Source organism: Setaria italica, chromosome IX (genome assembly GCF_000263155.2).
Source record: "Setaria italica strain Yugu1 chromosome IX, Setaria_italica_v2.0, whole genome shotgun sequence".
Classification (NCBI taxonomy): Eukaryota; Viridiplantae; Streptophyta; class Magnoliopsida; order Poales; family Poaceae; genus Setaria; species Setaria italica.
Genome location: NC_028458.1, coordinates 48,105,606 through 48,122,945, shown reverse-complemented (window position 1 = coordinate 48,122,945; position 17,340 = coordinate 48,105,606). Strand labels below are relative to the sequence as shown.

The 17,340-nt window shown below is 46.4% G+C and overlaps 3 protein-coding genes across 6 annotated transcripts; all 3 read left to right on the top strand.

The window, feature by feature from the left end:
* Positions 1–763: 763 nt before the first annotated feature.
* LOC101771742 (pentatricopeptide repeat-containing protein At1g05750, chloroplastic) lies at positions 764–2,912 on the top strand. Its single transcript, XM_022822784.1, has one exon. It carries the CDS (start codon positions 861–863, stop codon positions 2,811–2,813), a length of 1,953 nt encoding a protein of 650 aa, XP_022678519.1. The 5' UTR covers positions 764–860; the 3' UTR covers positions 2,814–2,912.
* A 135-nt stretch (positions 2,913–3,047) lies between these two features.
* LOC101769086 (protein TolB-like) lies at positions 3,048–7,164 on the top strand. Of its 4 annotated transcripts, none has more exons than XM_022822787.1 (4): positions 3,048–4,817; positions 4,949–5,487; positions 5,620–6,167; positions 6,289–7,164. In XM_022822787.1, exon 4 carries the CDS (start codon positions 6,335–6,337, stop codon positions 6,965–6,967), a length of 633 nt encoding a protein of 210 aa, XP_022678522.1. In that variant the 5' UTR covers positions 3,048–4,817; positions 4,949–5,487; positions 5,620–6,167; positions 6,289–6,334; the 3' UTR covers positions 6,968–7,164. The 4 variants fall into 3 exon arrangements, 3 of the variants coding, with proteins under 3 accessions (XP_022678522.1, XP_022678520.1, XP_022678521.1); XM_022822785.1 differs by having other exon boundaries at positions 6,270–7,164; XM_022822786.1 differs by lacking the exons at positions 3,048–4,817; positions 4,949–5,487 and having other exon boundaries at positions 5,519–6,167; positions 6,270–7,164.
* Positions 7,165–8,235: 1,071 nt separating this feature from the next.
* On the top strand, positions 8,236–9,312 carry LOC101771348 (nifU-like protein 1, chloroplastic). Its single transcript, XM_004984526.3, has 3 exons — positions 8,236–8,653; positions 8,723–8,865; positions 8,959–9,312. Exons 1-3 carry the CDS (start codon positions 8,317–8,319, stop codon positions 9,145–9,147), a joined length of 669 nt encoding a protein of 222 aa, XP_004984583.1. The 5' UTR covers positions 8,236–8,316; the 3' UTR covers positions 9,148–9,312.
* The last annotated feature ends 8,028 nt before the right edge of the window (positions 9,313–17,340 follow it).

The window sequence follows — 17,340 nt, the reverse complement described above, 5'->3', positions numbered from 1 at the left end:
AGGGGGGGGGAGTGGGGGTATAATTATCATTTCTAACCTAAGGTGTTAAAGTTTAGTAGATCATCCAAACACCCCAACGTGTTAAAGTTTAACACCTCATTTGAGGGTGTTACCCCCTTCCTAAACATGCCCTAATGCAATCTCTCTATGTCTAATGCAATCTCTCTATGTTTCGTTTGGTTGGTCATATGACCTAACCTGCATTGCCAAGCTTGCGTTCGGTTGTCTGCATTGCATATATATATATACTCTGCAAATGGTGGAAACAATCAATTTAATTGCTAGAGGTGGCTCATCTCTCTTCCTTCTCACTTATTCTTCTGGATCACATTGTTTGAGCCCTGATGGCGGTGACTGATCTCTGAGGGAGCATGACGTGGATGAACCTGCTAGGATCTCGCTAACACGGACATTAACCTCGTCGCTCATAATTCTCATATCACAAGGATTGTATATTTGTAGTAGTCGATCACTAAATTTCGATCCGAACATTTTAAGGAAATCTGGTTGATTGTTTTCCTCTTTTCGCTCGGATTGTCCTTTCCACACTGTGTGGTTCACCGGGTTGCTATTTTTTTAGGGCAATCATCAAGAGCTTCATTAATCAAGCAGGATTACAGTCCCTGGTTGACACATCCCTGGGCTAATCTGGTCATCACATTGGGCCGAGCAACCAAAGACGGCTGGCATTATCCAGCCGCCGCCAGCCCAACTCACGGGCGCAGCCTCCTGCGCGCGCTTCGCCACCGTAGCCCACTGGCGCAAAAAATTCCGCACGAAACCGTTGTACGAAACCTCACCACTCGCCGTCCGCCCCTCTCGCTCGCCGTGGCCGCGGCGCCGGCCGCCCGCTGCTGATCATGCTCACGGTGTCCCTCCTGGACGCGCACCTCTCCCGCTGCCGCTCCGCGCGGCACCTCCTCCAAATCCACGCGCAGTTCCTCGCCTCGGGCCTCCTCGCAGACGCCTTCGCCGCCAGCCGCCTCCTCCTCTTCACCACCTCCGCCGCCGCCGGCCGCCTCCTCCCGCGCCCGCTCGACCACTCCCTGCGCCTCCTTCGCCTCGTGCGCAGCCCCAACTCCTTCTCCTGCAACATCGTCCTCAAAGCCGCCTTGCGCCACGGCCTCCCCCACTTCTGCCTCCCGCTCTACGCGTCCATGCCCGCGCTTCCCGACGCCTACACGCACCCGCTCCTCGCCGCCGCCTGCGCCGCTAGGGGGGAAGTGGCGGAAGGGCGTCAGGTTCACTCCCGCTCCGTCAGGCACGGGTTCGTCGACAATGTGTACCTCAGGAACGCACTGACGCATATGTACTCTGCCTGCGGCTGCGTCGCGGACGCGCGCAGGGTGTTCGACGAGGGGCCCGTGCGGGACGCCGTTTCCTGGAACACGATCCTGGCCGCGTTCGTGCGCGCCGGGGACGTCGAGCAGGCGATCGGGGTGTTTGCGAGGATGCCAGAGAGGAGCGCGGCGGCAGTGAGTTTGATGGTGGCGCTGTTCGGGAGGAGTGGGATGGTGGACGAGGCGAAGAGGACGTTTGACGGGGCAGAGTATAGGGATGCTTTCACGTGGACAGCTATGGTCTCTTGCTTTGAGCGGAATGGCCAGTTCGTGGAAGCGTTGGGTGTGTTCTTGGATATGCGTGCAGAGGGGTGGCCTGTGGACGAGGCGGTGATGGTCAGTGTGATTGCTGCGTGTGCAGGGTCAGAGGTAATTCGAAATGGAGAGTTGTGCCATGGGCTGGTTTTCAGAGCTGGCCTTGGTTCGCGGTTGAAAGTCCAGAATGCACTTATTCACATGTACTCGAGTTGTCTGGATGTTGCTGCAGCACGGAGATTGTTTGACAGTGGTGAGAGTCTGGACCACTTCTCCTGGAACTCGATGATTGATGGCTATCTGAAGAATGGCCGTGTAGGGGATGCAAAGGTGTTATTCAGCGTGATGCCCGACAAGGACAACGTTTCTTGGAGTACAATGATATCTGGTTGTGTGCAAAATAACCAGTCATCTGACGCGCTCACGGTTTTTGGCAACATGAAAGCCCATGGAATCAGACCGGATGAGGTTACACTAGTGAGTGTCATCTCTGCTTGTACTAATCTGTCTGCTTTGGAACAAGGAAAGTCAGTGCATGAATACATTCGGGAATACCAATATGACATCACCATTGTACTTGGGACTAGCCTCATTGACATGTACATGAAATGTGGATCCTTGGATGCTGCACTAGAAGTCTTTGACATGGTAGATGAGAAAGGAGCACCTTGCTGGAATGCTGTCATTGGGGGACTGGCCATGAATGGCCTTGTTACAAAATCCCTTGACATGTTTTCAGAGATGGAAGCCTCTGGCACTGCTGTCCCGAATGAGATAACTTTCACTGGGGTTCTGAGTGCTTGCAGACATGCTGGCCTAGTTGAGGAGGGCCGTCAGTTCTTTAAGTTGATGCAGAACAAGTACCAGATTGTACCAAACATCAGACACTATGGATGTATGGTTGATCTCCTTGGACGAGCTGGATATGTCAAAGAGGCTGAGGATCTGATTCAGAGCATGCCCATGTCACCTGATGTTCCAGCATGGGGTGCATTGCTTGGTGCCTGTTGGAAACATGGTGATAGTGAGGTTGGGGAAAGGGTTGGGAGGAAGCTTGTTGAGCTGGATCCTCATCATGATGGGTTCCAAACTATGTTATCTAACATATATGCTTCAGAGGGGATGTGGCAGTGCGTAAAGGACCTAAGGGGTTCTACGAAGCAATATGTAGCAAAAGCTGCGGGCTATAGTGTGGTTGAATCATCACATTCTTCATGAGGTTGCAACATGTGATGCCATTAGAAAGAATAATGCATAGAGTGTGGGTTTAAGTTGATGTATTACATAGCCATAATCCGATCCTTACTTATCTGCTTAGCTTGTGTTCTAGCAATTGCCTGTGTTCTCAGATCTTGCCATCCAGTTCATGATTCCTCTGTCTGTTGTTGCAGATACAACTAACATGATTTTCTTTATCACAATAATCACAAGATTTATCTGGCAACGAGTGAGGTGCAACACAGTTCATTCAGAGGCGATTTTAGCAGAAAAAAGGTGCGTGCAAGCTAATTACTTTCTGTTCAGCCTGAGGGGATTAGGAAGCAACTAAGAAAAAGGTATGTGCAACTGAGGGGATTAGGAAGCAGAAAAAAGGTACGCGCAAGCAGAAAAACAATATAGTACCAACTAAGAAATCAAGAAATGTTCGATTAGGAAGGGGATAGATTCAAAGGGATTCAGTATGTAAGTTGTGGTTGGCTCCTATGTCTTCAATTTCTCAAAAGTAGAAATATTTTGGTCTATCCTTAAGAGAATTACAAATTTCAGTTTGAATTCAGATAATTTCACACAAATTTTGGCATGAAGTTTCAGTTTCCCACGTCCGTTGATACTGTTAAATGACTTTAAATCTGACAGGTTGGACCTCCATGCTGGTATATTCAATATGTCTATCCCATCCATGACCTGCACAAACATGTGAAGTTCTATGAAATTATACCGTTTTGGTAGTTTTCATGAAAATATATGGAGTTTTGAGTACATAAATGATGATCAAAATTAAAAGCATTTTTCGAACTGTTTATTTAGAATATATATCTAACATATTAGACAACAATAAAAATGAAGCCTTTGAATCCCAAGCCTTGATGAATGAGGGGTCCCTGCTCTTAAAGGGGGAGGGCTGTGATAGGTTTGGTGGGCCAACGTAAAAGCCCAGCCATCATATGGAGTAATGGAGATGAAACCCAATAGGGCCTTACATATATAGAAAGTAGCCAAATTAAACTAGGACTATATCTAGCCCAAAGTAATCTGAGAAGGCTGCAAAGTACTAAAAGGACATGAAAAGTATTGATCTGAATTAGTTTGAAGGCAACATAAGGTTCTATATCTTTAAATGACAATATTTGGCGTGTCAACTGGAAACACCTGTCAGTATTTTGAAGAGCTCAACTTGGTAAAAGTACAAAACAAACAGCCAAAGCAGTTCTTAACATCGCATGCATCCATTTAAGTTTTAATTCTAATACCAACATGTGTCAGGAAAAAAGGAAATTCCTAGACAAAACATGATATAAAGGGAGAATGAAAATTAAAATGAGAAATACTCTATGTGTTTTGACGAACTGTCAGAAAACGACAAATTTCGCCTAATGACACATAGGTTGACCATCGGTATGTGGGGTCCCAAATGTCAAATACAACTACAGGCAGCTGTCAACTGTTAGATTTTTATTAATGTAGAGGCAACATTGCCTTCTTTACAAGCTACAGACCACCGGTGCCCCTGGACATATTCTGCTGTCCAGTTCCACCATTGTCGAGGCAGAGTGAGCTCCATCTGACGGATGGTTTGTCCTACAACTACAACTGCCGACCCATTCCACCGTCGGCTCTCAAGACAATCATCAAGCGCCTGAGACTGGCTCCTGAAGCCATCACAGATGATGATGTTGGTTCAGGCCAGCTCACTGGTTTGGTCTTTGTTTCTGAAAGAGAGCACAACTTGGAAGCACTTCATGTAGCCCTTTGCTTCATTGCGAACGGTGAAGTCATGGTCTTCAGCTTGGCAGACATCTATGGTGCTGACTTGTTTGGTGGTGCCCGTTTAGAGGACACTGGCTGCATTGCTGGTGGCTACGAGGTGGATGGATCCACAATTGACCCATTACCTTGTCTATGTATCCACCAAGGAGCCAGTGCAAGAATGTCGTAGCCCCTGGAATGTTGTTTACAAAACCAACCTTAGAACCGGTGAAACTGAGCGCCTCACTCCACCAGGTTAGGTTAATGAACTTTCTCTCTAAGCCTTCTGCTACTCGATCCACTTCCTACTTGTGGTCAGATGCATGACTAGATATTATTTCCATTCTTCTTAACTGATCTTTGATCTTGTAATTCTACCTCAACAGGAACGTTTGATCTAAGTCCCTCTGTGTCACCATCTGGGAAGAAGGTCGCGGTGGCTTCGTTCCAAGGGAAGAGATGGGATGGTGAGATTAAGGACCTGAAGATCAACATCTATGTGATGAGCTTGGAGAATCCATCCATGGAGCGCAAGCGAGTGATAGAAAATGGTGGCTGGCCATCATGGGGCAGTGAAAACGTTATATTTTTTCACAGGAAGGTTGGGGATATTTGGGGAGTGTTTCAGTACAACCTGAGCACTAGTGAAACCATCCGGGTGACCCCGGAGGCGTTCGATGCAGTGACTCCAGCAGCCATTGATGAGACCAGAATAGCAGTTGCAACCATCCGCCAGAAGTCTGAGTTCACTGATGTCCGCACCGAAACCCAGTATCGGCACATTGAGATATTTGACATGAATACACCCGAACAACCGTTGCAAATAACTCAGAACACCAGGGCAAAAGCTGACCATTTCAATCCCTTCGTGATGGACGGTGGCAAATATATTGGTTATCATCGTTGCAAAAGTGACCTTCTCCAGGTACATAGATATGCCATTATGTACTGCTAATGCCAAGTTCTTTTGTGCCTTTGTGCGCTTGTTTATTACACTCAGGTTCACTTAGTATACAAGTTCATAATCTGGAGCTATGTACAAAACTGTTTTCTGCAGCATGGAGATGATGTCCCGCGACATTTCCATAAGCTGCAATCGCCACATGAAGATGTTGGAGTGTTTAGGGTGTCTGGTGTGTTCCCAACATTTTCTAAAGACGGCTCTAAGCTTGCATTCGTTGATAACGAGTTCAAAGCTGTGTGGTTGGCAGATAGCAAGGGATTGCGTGTGGTCTTCGACGTATGGTCCCATTAGTATCTCTACCCGAGAAATAGTCGAACTTTTGCAGGCTTGCAATGGTTTACGTAATACTTTTGCAGGCTTGCAATGGTTTACGAATTACGACTAGAGGAGCATATCTTTCTCAATTATGACTGGTTTGGTTTGTTTTCTATAGACAAATGGCCCAGACAGCATCTTCTCACCAGTGTGGAACCAAAAGAAAGATATACTGTATGTATGCATGGGACCATCCTTCAAAGCTAACGAAACGCTGGAAATCCATGCCATCCCTGATGTATCCAATGCTGCACGTACACGACGACAGCCACGACTGCTCACTAAGGGGAAATTCAACAACGCTTTCCCTTTCACCAATCCTGATGGTAAGATATTGCCACTCTGCGCCTCTTCCATCCTGAAGCCTATATCTCCTGAAAACATGATTTAGCTGCAAAATTCTGATGATTTAACCATGATATAGTTAGGCACGAAATTTGTTTTCAGATCCACGAGAGATGGAGGAGACAAGAACTACCAGAATCTGTACATTATGGAGGATGCCGAGTACGGGGAGGTCGGAGGTGGCGAGGTGACGCGGCTCACTGAAGGCAACTGGATCGACACGCATTGCCAGTGGTCTCCAAATGGGAACTTGATCGTGTTCGCGTCGAACCGCGACAAGCCCACCAACGCACCAGAGCGCGACCATGGCCTGGACCCGGGGTACTTCGCTGTCTACCTGATGAGCGTCAGCGACCGCTCAGTGGTAAGGGTGATCAGAAGCGAGTATGACCTCTCCGGGCATGTGAACCACCCGGTGTTCAGCCCAGACGGGCGGAGCATCGCCGTGACATCGGACCTTGCTGCGGTGTCTGCTGATCCGATGTCGCTGCCGACCTTCCTGCACTCGGTGAGGCCCTATGGCGACATCTTCTCCGTCGACATTGATCCGGATGACATAGAGAAGAACAAGGACATGGAGAGGTTCGTCCGCGTCACGCACAGCAGGTACGAGAACTCCACTCCTGCTTGGACAGTCTTCTCGACACACGACCCGCATGCACAGTGGAACCTCCTGGTCATGGAGGACGAGTATACCCCGGCATGCCCATATGCTCACCCTGACGGAGGTGAAAGCTGGCACATGACTGGTCAGATTTGCATTCCGAAACGGCACTGCTGATCCTTTCACTTGTGCTTCCGTCATCTACAAATTCTTCTTGTTCGGAAGGACCTTTGTTTGTTCATCAAAATTTGTTTGGAATGTACTGTTCATTTATGGTTGGCTGTTGGTTTAAAAGCTTGTAATAAATATTTGCTTCATACATCTTTGGATAATTGGATATACTGGCATGGACCGCTTCAGTCTAAATGAAATAAAGTTTCCACTATCTAAAGGAAGATGTACCGTTCCTTTATGAGTGGCTTTTGAACTTGTGTTTTGTTTAATCAGTATTCAGTCATCACTCATCAGTATCACATATTTTGTGGTTGGAGCATGGTCTACACACTGTATTTCTATTCACCCAACAGGACTGTGGTATTGTAACGTTGTGATTTATTTAGGATATGCACATATCAGCCAACTAATCTTTTAGTGACATAATTATATTTTTTAGGGTCATGGGCTCATGGCAGACCCATAAATATGTATTTATCTCCTCATATCCAAATCATATTCTCATTTCTCAACCTGTAAGTTCAAAATGCTCGTGCCAGTCCTCTGTCCCATGGGCAACTTTGGACCGGTATCGAAATTTCTACTCGTTTTCGATTGAAAATAATTAAATTAAATTGCCAGTATTCGGATCTAGTTTCCTTTGAGCAACTCGGCCCTATAGCAGGCATGGGCCGGATCTAAGATGCTCAGATCTACTCTTTAAGGCCGGATCCTTTGTTGTAGAAAAAAAAAACTACAAGACCCTACCCATAAACCTCACTCAAATCCTTCTTGAGGCCTTGGCAATGCCTCAATGCATCTAAGGTTAAGGATTTGTGAAACGCGGAACCTTTAGTTGAAAACCTTACTATTGAATCAGAGGCTGAAAGTGCAGAGACATTGGCAATGATAAGGTCAAGGATTTCAAGGTGGCATAGGAGGATGGTTTCCATCATTTTCCAATGTAAACCCAACCCATAAACCTTAAACGCTGGAGCAATGCTTTCAGCCTCGAGATATTAGACCTCAAAATTGAACTTTTTCCATTTTATTTTACTTGGAAAGAGGACTTTTAGTGTTGAATCAGAGGCTGAAAGTTGTTGGGTCAAGATTTCTCCATGCCTTACTTTTTTTTCAAATTAGAAGCTGAGCGAACCAATTTGATTGTTTAGATTTAATCTCTAGAGTATTGTAGAATTTTACTAGAAAATTTGATTCATATAACAGAGTATTTCATTAAAAAAGTTGAATTCGGAGCACAGTTCATTTTCCAATGTAAATTTCTTGGCCCCAACTTCTTGGACGGCAGCAAAGATCAAACGCCCACAGCCAGCGCGAGGGACCGAGGGAGCCCCGCACGGCCACACAAACCCATGGAGGCGTGGCTGACCGCCGCCGCCGCCGTCGTCTCGTTGCCTCCGCCGCGAATCCGCCTCCGATTCACCAAACCGAGCCCACTCCCACCCCCTCGGCGGCTCCAATTCGGAACCTCCAAGATCCGGACCTCCAGTTCGCGGGCATGCCTGGCCGCGGCCTCCGCATCCACGCCGCCGGCGCCGGGAGGCGGCCTGTACTCGGCGGCGACCTACGAGCTGACGGCGGAGAACGTAGACCGCGTCCTGGACGACGTGCGCCCGTACCTCATCGCTGACGGCGGCAACGTCACCGTCGTGTCCGTCGAGGACGGCACCATCTCCCTCAAGCTCGAAGGTAAAGTAATTTTCTTGGCCAAGTGACGCATCTTTTTGGCAATTCCATTGGTGAGATCAAATCTTGTAGGGGCATGCGGCAGCTGCCCCAGCTCGACAACGACGATGAATATGGGCATCGAGCGCGTGCTTAAGGAGAAGTTCGGCGACGCTTTCAAGGAAATCCGTCAGGTGTTCGACGGGGACCAACCGCCGGCGGAGACGACGCCCGAGGTCGGTGAACGAACTCCAACCCCATAGACATAGCACCCTTGTAGTTGTAGAGTATATAAGCACTCATTAGCAAGCGATTCATCGGTGCTGCAGGCGGTGAACCGGCACCTGGACATACTGCGGCCGGCGATTGCGAACTACGGCGGGACCGTGGATGTACTCGCCGTCGACGGCGAGGACTGCCTGGTGAAGTACGACGGGCCGGAGTCCATCGGGAGTGGCATCAAGGCTGCCATCAAAGAGAAATTCCCGGACATCACCAACGTGGTGTTCACCCAGTAGAACACTGTCTAGATATGTGTAACGCAGCCGACGTTGGCAAATAAGGAGATGAAATCATCAGACTTATACATGGAATCGTCATACGTGAAGTTTGCAAGATGTTGCTGTGCTTGTATTGATAACTTGAAATGCAGCAGCGCTGTCAATGGATGGTTTTGTGCCTCATGCCTGCCCTGCGCTTAACTCTGCTTTGGTGCGGATGTTTGCCTCTCGTCACCTGAATTCAGATGGTCCAGAATTTCCTGCGATCTGAACATGTCCTCTGGAATGTATCGACTTCCAATCCGAGTGTAGTTTGCAGTATGAGCCCCTTGAAGGGAAGAAAATTGGGTGCATCCGGAATGTAAAACGCATCCGTTGCATACCCGACACCCCGCACGATGCGTGAAATTCGACTACATCCGACGGATCACATCCTGCCGAGGGTCTCACGAGCTCCTAGCTCCTCCTCACGGAAAACATTGCCTCGGCTCGGCTCAGCTCAGCTCCCTCCCAGCCTCGGCACCTCGGCAATCTCGCCTCAAGGGGAAAAAAGGAAGGCTCATCTCTTCGCCTGGCACATGCGCATCTCGTCCGCAGCCATAATCCCATCGTCAGTCCATCTTCTTTCGCCACCTACCGGTGCAATGCACATGCGCGTCTCGTCCGCAGCCATAATCCCATCGGCAGTCCATCTTCTTTCGCCACCTACTGGTGCCCATCGTTGCAGCGCCGCCTCCATGGAAGTCGCACACGCTAGCATGGTACGAGGTCAGGAAGACACCCCATCTTCCATGCTAGGAGGAGGGGTTCAGGAGGAGGAGTCATCCGTGGTTGCTCCCCCTGTGCCCTAGCACATGATAAAGGCTCACAGCAGGCAACCTCAGATGCGCATGAGGATGATGCAATCACTAATGGTGGTCATGGAGTCGACAGAGAGCAGCCATCACAGGTAGGATCATCGCATGTTCATTGATACGATCATGCATAAACATTGCATGTTACTCATCTATTTTGGTACGATCATGCATAAGATGCCTGTATAATTAATCATCATCTCATTTTACAACAGGTGGTAGATAAAGTTAGGATCACTCCTGAAGTTGGAATAAATATTAAATCAGAGGAAGAAGCCTTTGAGATATATAACACCTATGCCGGAAAGGTTGAGTTCAGTGTTAGAAAGAGCAATACAAAGCATCGAGTAAATGGTAGTATATCTCAGAAATATATAGTTTGCAGTAGCCAAGGACATCGGGAAATTGAGTCATCAAAAGACACTACAAGAACGGGTTGCGATGCTCGTGTTCAGTTTAGTGTCAGCGGAGAGGGGATTTGGACAGTGCAAAAGATTGTAACTGAACATAATCATTATCTTGCTAGTCCAGATAAGTCGCACAAGCTGAGATCCCAACGACGTGTCACTGAAACAGACACGATGCTAATTGGCCAGATACGAGAAGCCGGGATGACGCCAGCCCAGGTGTATGAGTTCATGAAGCAGTTTAACAGAGGAGCCAACAAAAGCCGGGATGAAGCCAGCCCAGGTGTATGAGTTCATGAAGCAGTTTTACGGAGGAACCGACAAAGTGCCATTCACAAAAATGGATTGCAATAACGAGATTGGACGCGAGCGCATAAAGTACTTAGAAGCCAATGATGCACAAACACTGGTAGAATACTTGAGAAACAAGCAGTTACAGGATCCTACATTTTTTATGCCATTCAGTAGATAAGAAAGATGGTCGGATAGCAAATTTTTTCTGGGCAGATGGTCAATCTATTATGGACCACAGATGCTTTAGTGATGCTGTGTCATTTGACACTAGACTAATAAGTTTGAGACGCCTTTTGCTCCAATCCTTGGAACAAACCATCACAAGCAGACGATAATCTTTGGGGCTGTATTAATATTTAATGAATCTATTGAATCGTTTGTTTGGCTCTTTGAAACCTTCTTAACAGTAATGTCAGGCAAGCATTCAAGGATAATTTTCACTAATCAAGATGCGGCCATGGCTGGAGCAATTGCTTATGTATTCCCAAATACAAGCCATCGCCTTTGTTTGTGGCACATTTACTTAAATGTTACTAAACATCTCGGGTATGTAATTCACGAGTCAAATAACAAGGTTTCTACCTGATTTTAAGAGATGTGTGTATGAAGATAGATCGGAGGCTTACTTCATCGAGAAGTGGAATGAGCTGTTATTTGAATATAACCTGGAGGATAACTCTTGGACGAGAAACCTATATGATTTGAGGGTAAAGTGGGCAGCTGTGTATCGTGACGCTTTTACAACGGATATGACCTTGACTCAAAGGAGTGAAGGCATGAACAATGTCTTTAAGAAAAGATTTCGTAGGAAACTCGATCTTTCGGAACTCCTTGTAAAATTGTAAAATGTGAGAAGGTTTTAGTTAGTCTTCGTGAAAATGAGTTGGATGAAGACTTTAATTCACGCCGAAAGGACGTGGTTACTTACACCCCAGATTTACCTATACTGAAGGCTGCAGCCGAATCATACACAGGAAGGATGTATTCTGAGTTTGAGGATGAATTTAAAAAACAACTATCATTGTCTCATAAATTGCTACAAACTGAAGGGACCAACTTGACATTCTTTGTCACATACGCTGCAATCCTGGAGCAACAGTAGTGTTCAACAGCGCAGATTCTACCATTACATGTTCTTGCAGAAAGTTTGAAGCCATAGGTACGTATATGCATTTCAATTTGTAATATAATTTTTTTTATACAATTTGCTGAAAATGGTATCCATATCGTATAGGTATATTGTGCCAGCATGCCCTTAGAGTCTTCAATATAAATGGAGTGTATAGTTTGCCATCGAAATATATTCTGAACAGATGGATAAAATATGCGAAAAGGGGATTTTATATAGAGAAATAAGGAAGTGAGGAGGAAGATTTGAAAGCACGTGCTACACTTATCTCTTGAAAGGCTACAACCATTGCATTGAAGTGTTCAATGTCAAGAGATCTTGTTGATGATTTGGAGAAAGCCATAGAGAAGTTGGACTTGGAAGTAGATACTTCTCTTAACAAGATGCAAGAAAAATCAAATGAGATTCCTCTAATTTCGAATGAATGTGACACAGGCCCATTGAATGGTGTAATATCTTTTAGAGTTCCTCAGGTGGTAAAAGGTTCAAAGAATGCACGATTCAAAAATGTGGTTGAAAAGAAGACAATGAAGACAAAGAAGAGAAGTGCTAAGAAGAAAGGTAGTGATCCTACCCATTCAAGATGGTTTTTCTTCCCTTATGGTTGCTTCTATAATAAAATTTTTATGTTCAATTTTTGTCAACTGCAGGAGAGGATCCAAATACTGCTGCAGAAAATGGAGATGGAGGTGCTGATCCAAAGCAATTAACTATAAGACATGATTCAGACTAATTATATCCTTTTCACAATTTATTTACTTATACGCACATTTAATATGACACAGGATCTTAATTCTTCAACCATGGCTGCTGCAATGATCCATGGCGGATATGGTAATCATACGGTGCCACACTTTAATATGATCGGGAATTCTTCTATCATGGCTTCTCCGTTGATCCAAGGTGGATATGATAGTGCGACAATGCCACACTTTAATATGATTGGAAATTCTTCTACCATGTCTGCCCCATATATACAAGGAGGATATACAAGTTTGTTACTTGGAGTTGATCAAGACACCACATTGCAGTCAGCAGTTAGAAAATTACATTTCGCTGAAGGGTCCAATCATGAAAACATGTAACTGTGCTAAGCTGTTAAAGTTTCCACTTTGCAGTATTCTTTTGTTATTTGGCCTAGATTTTATTATGGTGTAATAATGAATTTTACTTGATGCATTATGTTACATCGGAATCGGACATTAACTCTCATATTACAAAAGCCAGAATGCTACTCATGATGACATATGTGCACTGTTCATGGAATTTAAAATTCCATTGTGCACTGTCTCTTCAGTTTGCAACAAACTGTGGATAAACAAAACACAAAGCGACAGATAAATTTAGCATGGCAATAACTGTGAGAACACCCCACATCAATTTCCTTCAATTTATAGAAGATCTCAAATGTCAATCATATTACAACTTACAAATTACCAACCTACAATCACAATTTGATCTGCCATCCATACACAATTTGATCAGCGCACAATGTTCAGGCACTTTACAATCTACAATCATAACCACAATTCATCCTGTCAGGATCAGTCTTGCTTTCATTTTCGAGTGCTATCCAATGACTTGGAGGAATGGACAGCTGCTCTATCTATCCACAGCTTGTGCTTGACGCCAGCACCTTCTCAGCTTCTCATCAGCAGTATGTTTGTCAGCTGTGTGCCATCTCTCTCCTTGATGCTGGAGTTGTGTGAGGCAAACCGTCGAATATGTCTTGTGCATTCGGTCGAGGAAGTCGGGCTCACATTGAAGGACATGTCTGGATCATCACTGCTCGCCCACACGGCGGCCATGGTGCCGTGGTAGCCCTGTGCCACCCACTCCTCCCGGCCACGTGTCCGCCATGTCTCGCCGCAGCACCGACTGGATCAGCAGCTGCGAGGTTTGAAGCTACATCATGCACACATTCTGCGCGGAGCTGGTGGCCTCTGCAAGAACCTCTAGCGGCAGCGACGAGTGCGTGTTCGTACCCGCACTAGTGGCGTGGCAGCATGTGTCGTGGTGACCGCGGGAGGAGGAAGGCCGTAGCAATGTTAAGGAAAAACGAAGCGAGCCGAGATTGCCTGGGCACCGGAGCTGGGAGGGAGCCGAGCCGAGGCGATGTTTTCTGTGAGGAGGAGTCAGGAGCTCGTGAGACCCTCGACAGGATGCGATCCGTCGGATGGAGTCGAGTTCCACGCGTCGTGGGTATGCAACGGATGCGTTGTGCATGCCGGATGCACCCAATTTTCTCCCCCCTTCAAGAACCAGAGGTACAATGTCAAACGCAACTTTTCCTTGCAGCTCGAGTTTGCAATCTTTTGTACAGCTTTTGTGTACTAAGTCGAACAGTTCTCAATTTTTTCCTCGTTTACCAAACAGGCCGTTTCTGGAATCCGGTCTTAAGAAAGCCCAACGAATTTGGGCCGCATCTCATCGACGCATTGTGCTGATCCACCTCAGGAAGCCCAACAGCTAGCTCTCGTTCACCAGCTTGTACTTTGTACCGAGAAGGTCCCTTGCCAGGGGGTGGACCAGTAGTACAACAGCCGTGTGACTCTGTGCCTGACACGCTAGGGTTTTTTGAGGCCGTGCAATCGTGCGCAGCGCCATGATACTCCTCCCTCCTAGTCCGTACAGAATAGTTGTGGCACTGTAGCAGCAGCGGCACGCTCCTTGGTCCTTCCTAATCCTAACCACCAGTTCTAATCTAATTATCAAAACGAAGAGAAAGCACCGGATCGCATCTATCGCTAGATCATCGAGCAAGCACCAAGGCATCATCCCACGACATCGACACGCGTCCCCTCCTCCGCCATTTCTTTAATCCCGTCCGTAGACGGCGAGACACGAGCGGCAAGGCAAACTGATCGAACGCCGTGTATGTAACCCCCTCGTGCTCCGATCGCCCGAATAACAAACGGCAACTCGTCCGGCGTTGGACTCCGGCCGCCGCTCAGCTCAGGGCCGCGTCAGGTCAACCAAGGCGAGCGGAGAGCCTGTTCCGAGCTCTGACCGACCGACGCTCGGCCCTCGGAGGCCGAGACGAAGCGGCGCGCGGGCGGGCGGGGTGGCCGAGCGAGCGGCAGGCAGCGCACGTGAAGTTCCACGCGCCCGCGCCTGGGGATTCCGGCAAAATATTTCCTGGGAAGGGCGCTCGGATCCGCTCATTTATTATACGGCTTGTTGCGTTTTCACGGCGGTAAACAGGAAATTAACCTTGAGTTCCCCCCCACACCACACCCATCAAATCGGGCCGAGGGAATATTTCGCGTGAAGCGCATGAGCGGACGTGACGCCGCGAGTTTCTAGCTGTTGTGATGTTTACGCCCGGGGGCAGGGGGAAGGGCGTCGACCTCGCGCTGTCAACTGGGGTAGATGTGACCGGCGGCGCTAGTTTTAGTGGTAGATAAGTTCCCGGTTGGTTTTTTAGAGCTTCTAAAATTGATGCTAATTAGGAAGTATTAAATATAGACTAATTATAAAATTAATTACACAGATAAAGACTAATTTGCGAGACGAATCTATTAAGCCTAATTAGTCCACGATTTGACAATGTGGTGCTACAATAAACATGTGTTAATGATGGATTAATTAAGATTAATAGATTCATCTTGGGAATTACCCTCCATCTGTGTAATTAGTTTTATAATTAACTCATATTTGGTCCTTCTAATTAACCTCCGAATATTCGATATGACATGAATTTTAGTCCGGATTAAAGATTCACAGGCCCATTTGGTTCTTCAGTCCCTCCTAAAATATCTGTCACATCGAATGTTTAGATACTAATTAGTAGTATTAAACATAGACTAATTACAAAACCAATTGCACATAGGCTAATTTGCGAGACGAATCTATTAAGCCTAATTAGTTCATGATTTGATAATATGATGCTACAGTAAACATATGCTAATGATAGATTAATTAGGTTTAATAGATTCATCTCACGAATTAGCCGCTATATATGTAATTAGTTTTATAATTAGTTCATGTTTAGCCCTCCTAATCAGCCTCCGAATATTCAATATGACGTGACCTTTAGTTCGAACTAAAGATCCGTGAACTAAAGATCCATGTTTGGTTCCAAAAAACTTTAGTTCCTATCATATCAAATAATTAGGAGGACTTAACATAAGCTAATTATAATACCAATTGAGCTAATTATAATACCAATTACATAGATGAAGGCTAATCCGCGAGACGAATCTATTAAACCCAATTAATCCACGAATATTTGTTTAAATATGTGCTAATTATAAATTAATTAGACTTATTTGTTTAAATATGTGCTAATTATAAATTAATTAGACTTAATAGATTCGTCTCGTAAATTAATCTTCGTTTCGCAAATTAATCTCCCTCTACACGACGTAACAGGCTAATATCATTTTTTATGTAAACATGAATTTTTTAATTAAGCAATATTATTGATGCAAAGTTATAAATCGGTAATTTAACTGCACTTCAATTTCAATTAAGCGAGAATATTGATGCAAAGTTATAATTTGGCAATTTAAGTGCACTTCAACGAAATAACACCACCGTGCTCGCTTCTGAAATAGCAGCACCCTATTCCATGCATGCGCCACGCAAGGCTGGCTTATCAATCGGGAAGCATCTTTGCAAACACAAGCAGCTGAAAAGCCGTTTCCAATTGTAACAATACAAATTTTCACTAATAATTTCTTGTCCAACAGAACCATATAATGAAAATAGAATCCACCTTTATGTGCAACCTTGTAATTACAATATTGTCTCATACTGTCACACGATTACACTCTTGGACGGTCGGACCCACTTAAATCAAAGATCTCAACAAAAATCAAAGATCTCTGTAAAATTGGCAGAAGAAACAAAAATTTGGTTAATACAAATAGATGGAAATTGAAAAGGGCATACGTAGAGCAAAAGCTCCCACATAAGCTGGGTCTGGGGAAGAAACAAATGGATGGAAATTAAAACAAGGAAATCTTGAGAACTGCAAACATTGAGCTTCTGCAAAATCCTTGTTTTCTGCGCCCTGCAAGACCCCGAGATCCAAGAAACATCCCAAATAAGACCAAGAAACGGCCACCAAAGCAAAGACGTGAAAGATCCATCAAGAACCCAAGAACAGCAGGAGCAGGCGGCGGGGGCAACGGACCATCCGAAGAAGATGGCCTAGTTGTAGACGGAGAGGTAGAGCCGCCGCAGCGCTGAGCCGACGCCCGCCATCGCCGGAGCCGCGGTGAGGAGGAACAAGACGCCGCGACGGGGATGTGCGAGGGCGCAGCGGAGGCGAGCGCGGATGCCGGCATGGTGCCGGTGGTGGCGACGATGGCCGGCTCGGCCTGCTGCAGCAGCCACTGCACGGTCTCGCCGTCGAAATTGTGGCCGAGATCCGCGCGGCGCAGAGCGCGGGCATCCGGATCCGGCAGCCCCCGCCGTCGACCTTGGTGTGGCGGTCCTTGTTGGATCTCCACCGCCGGCGCCGCCACCTACAGCTGCTGCTCCTTCCCGCCGCCTCCGCTGCCCGAGCGGGTGCCCCAAC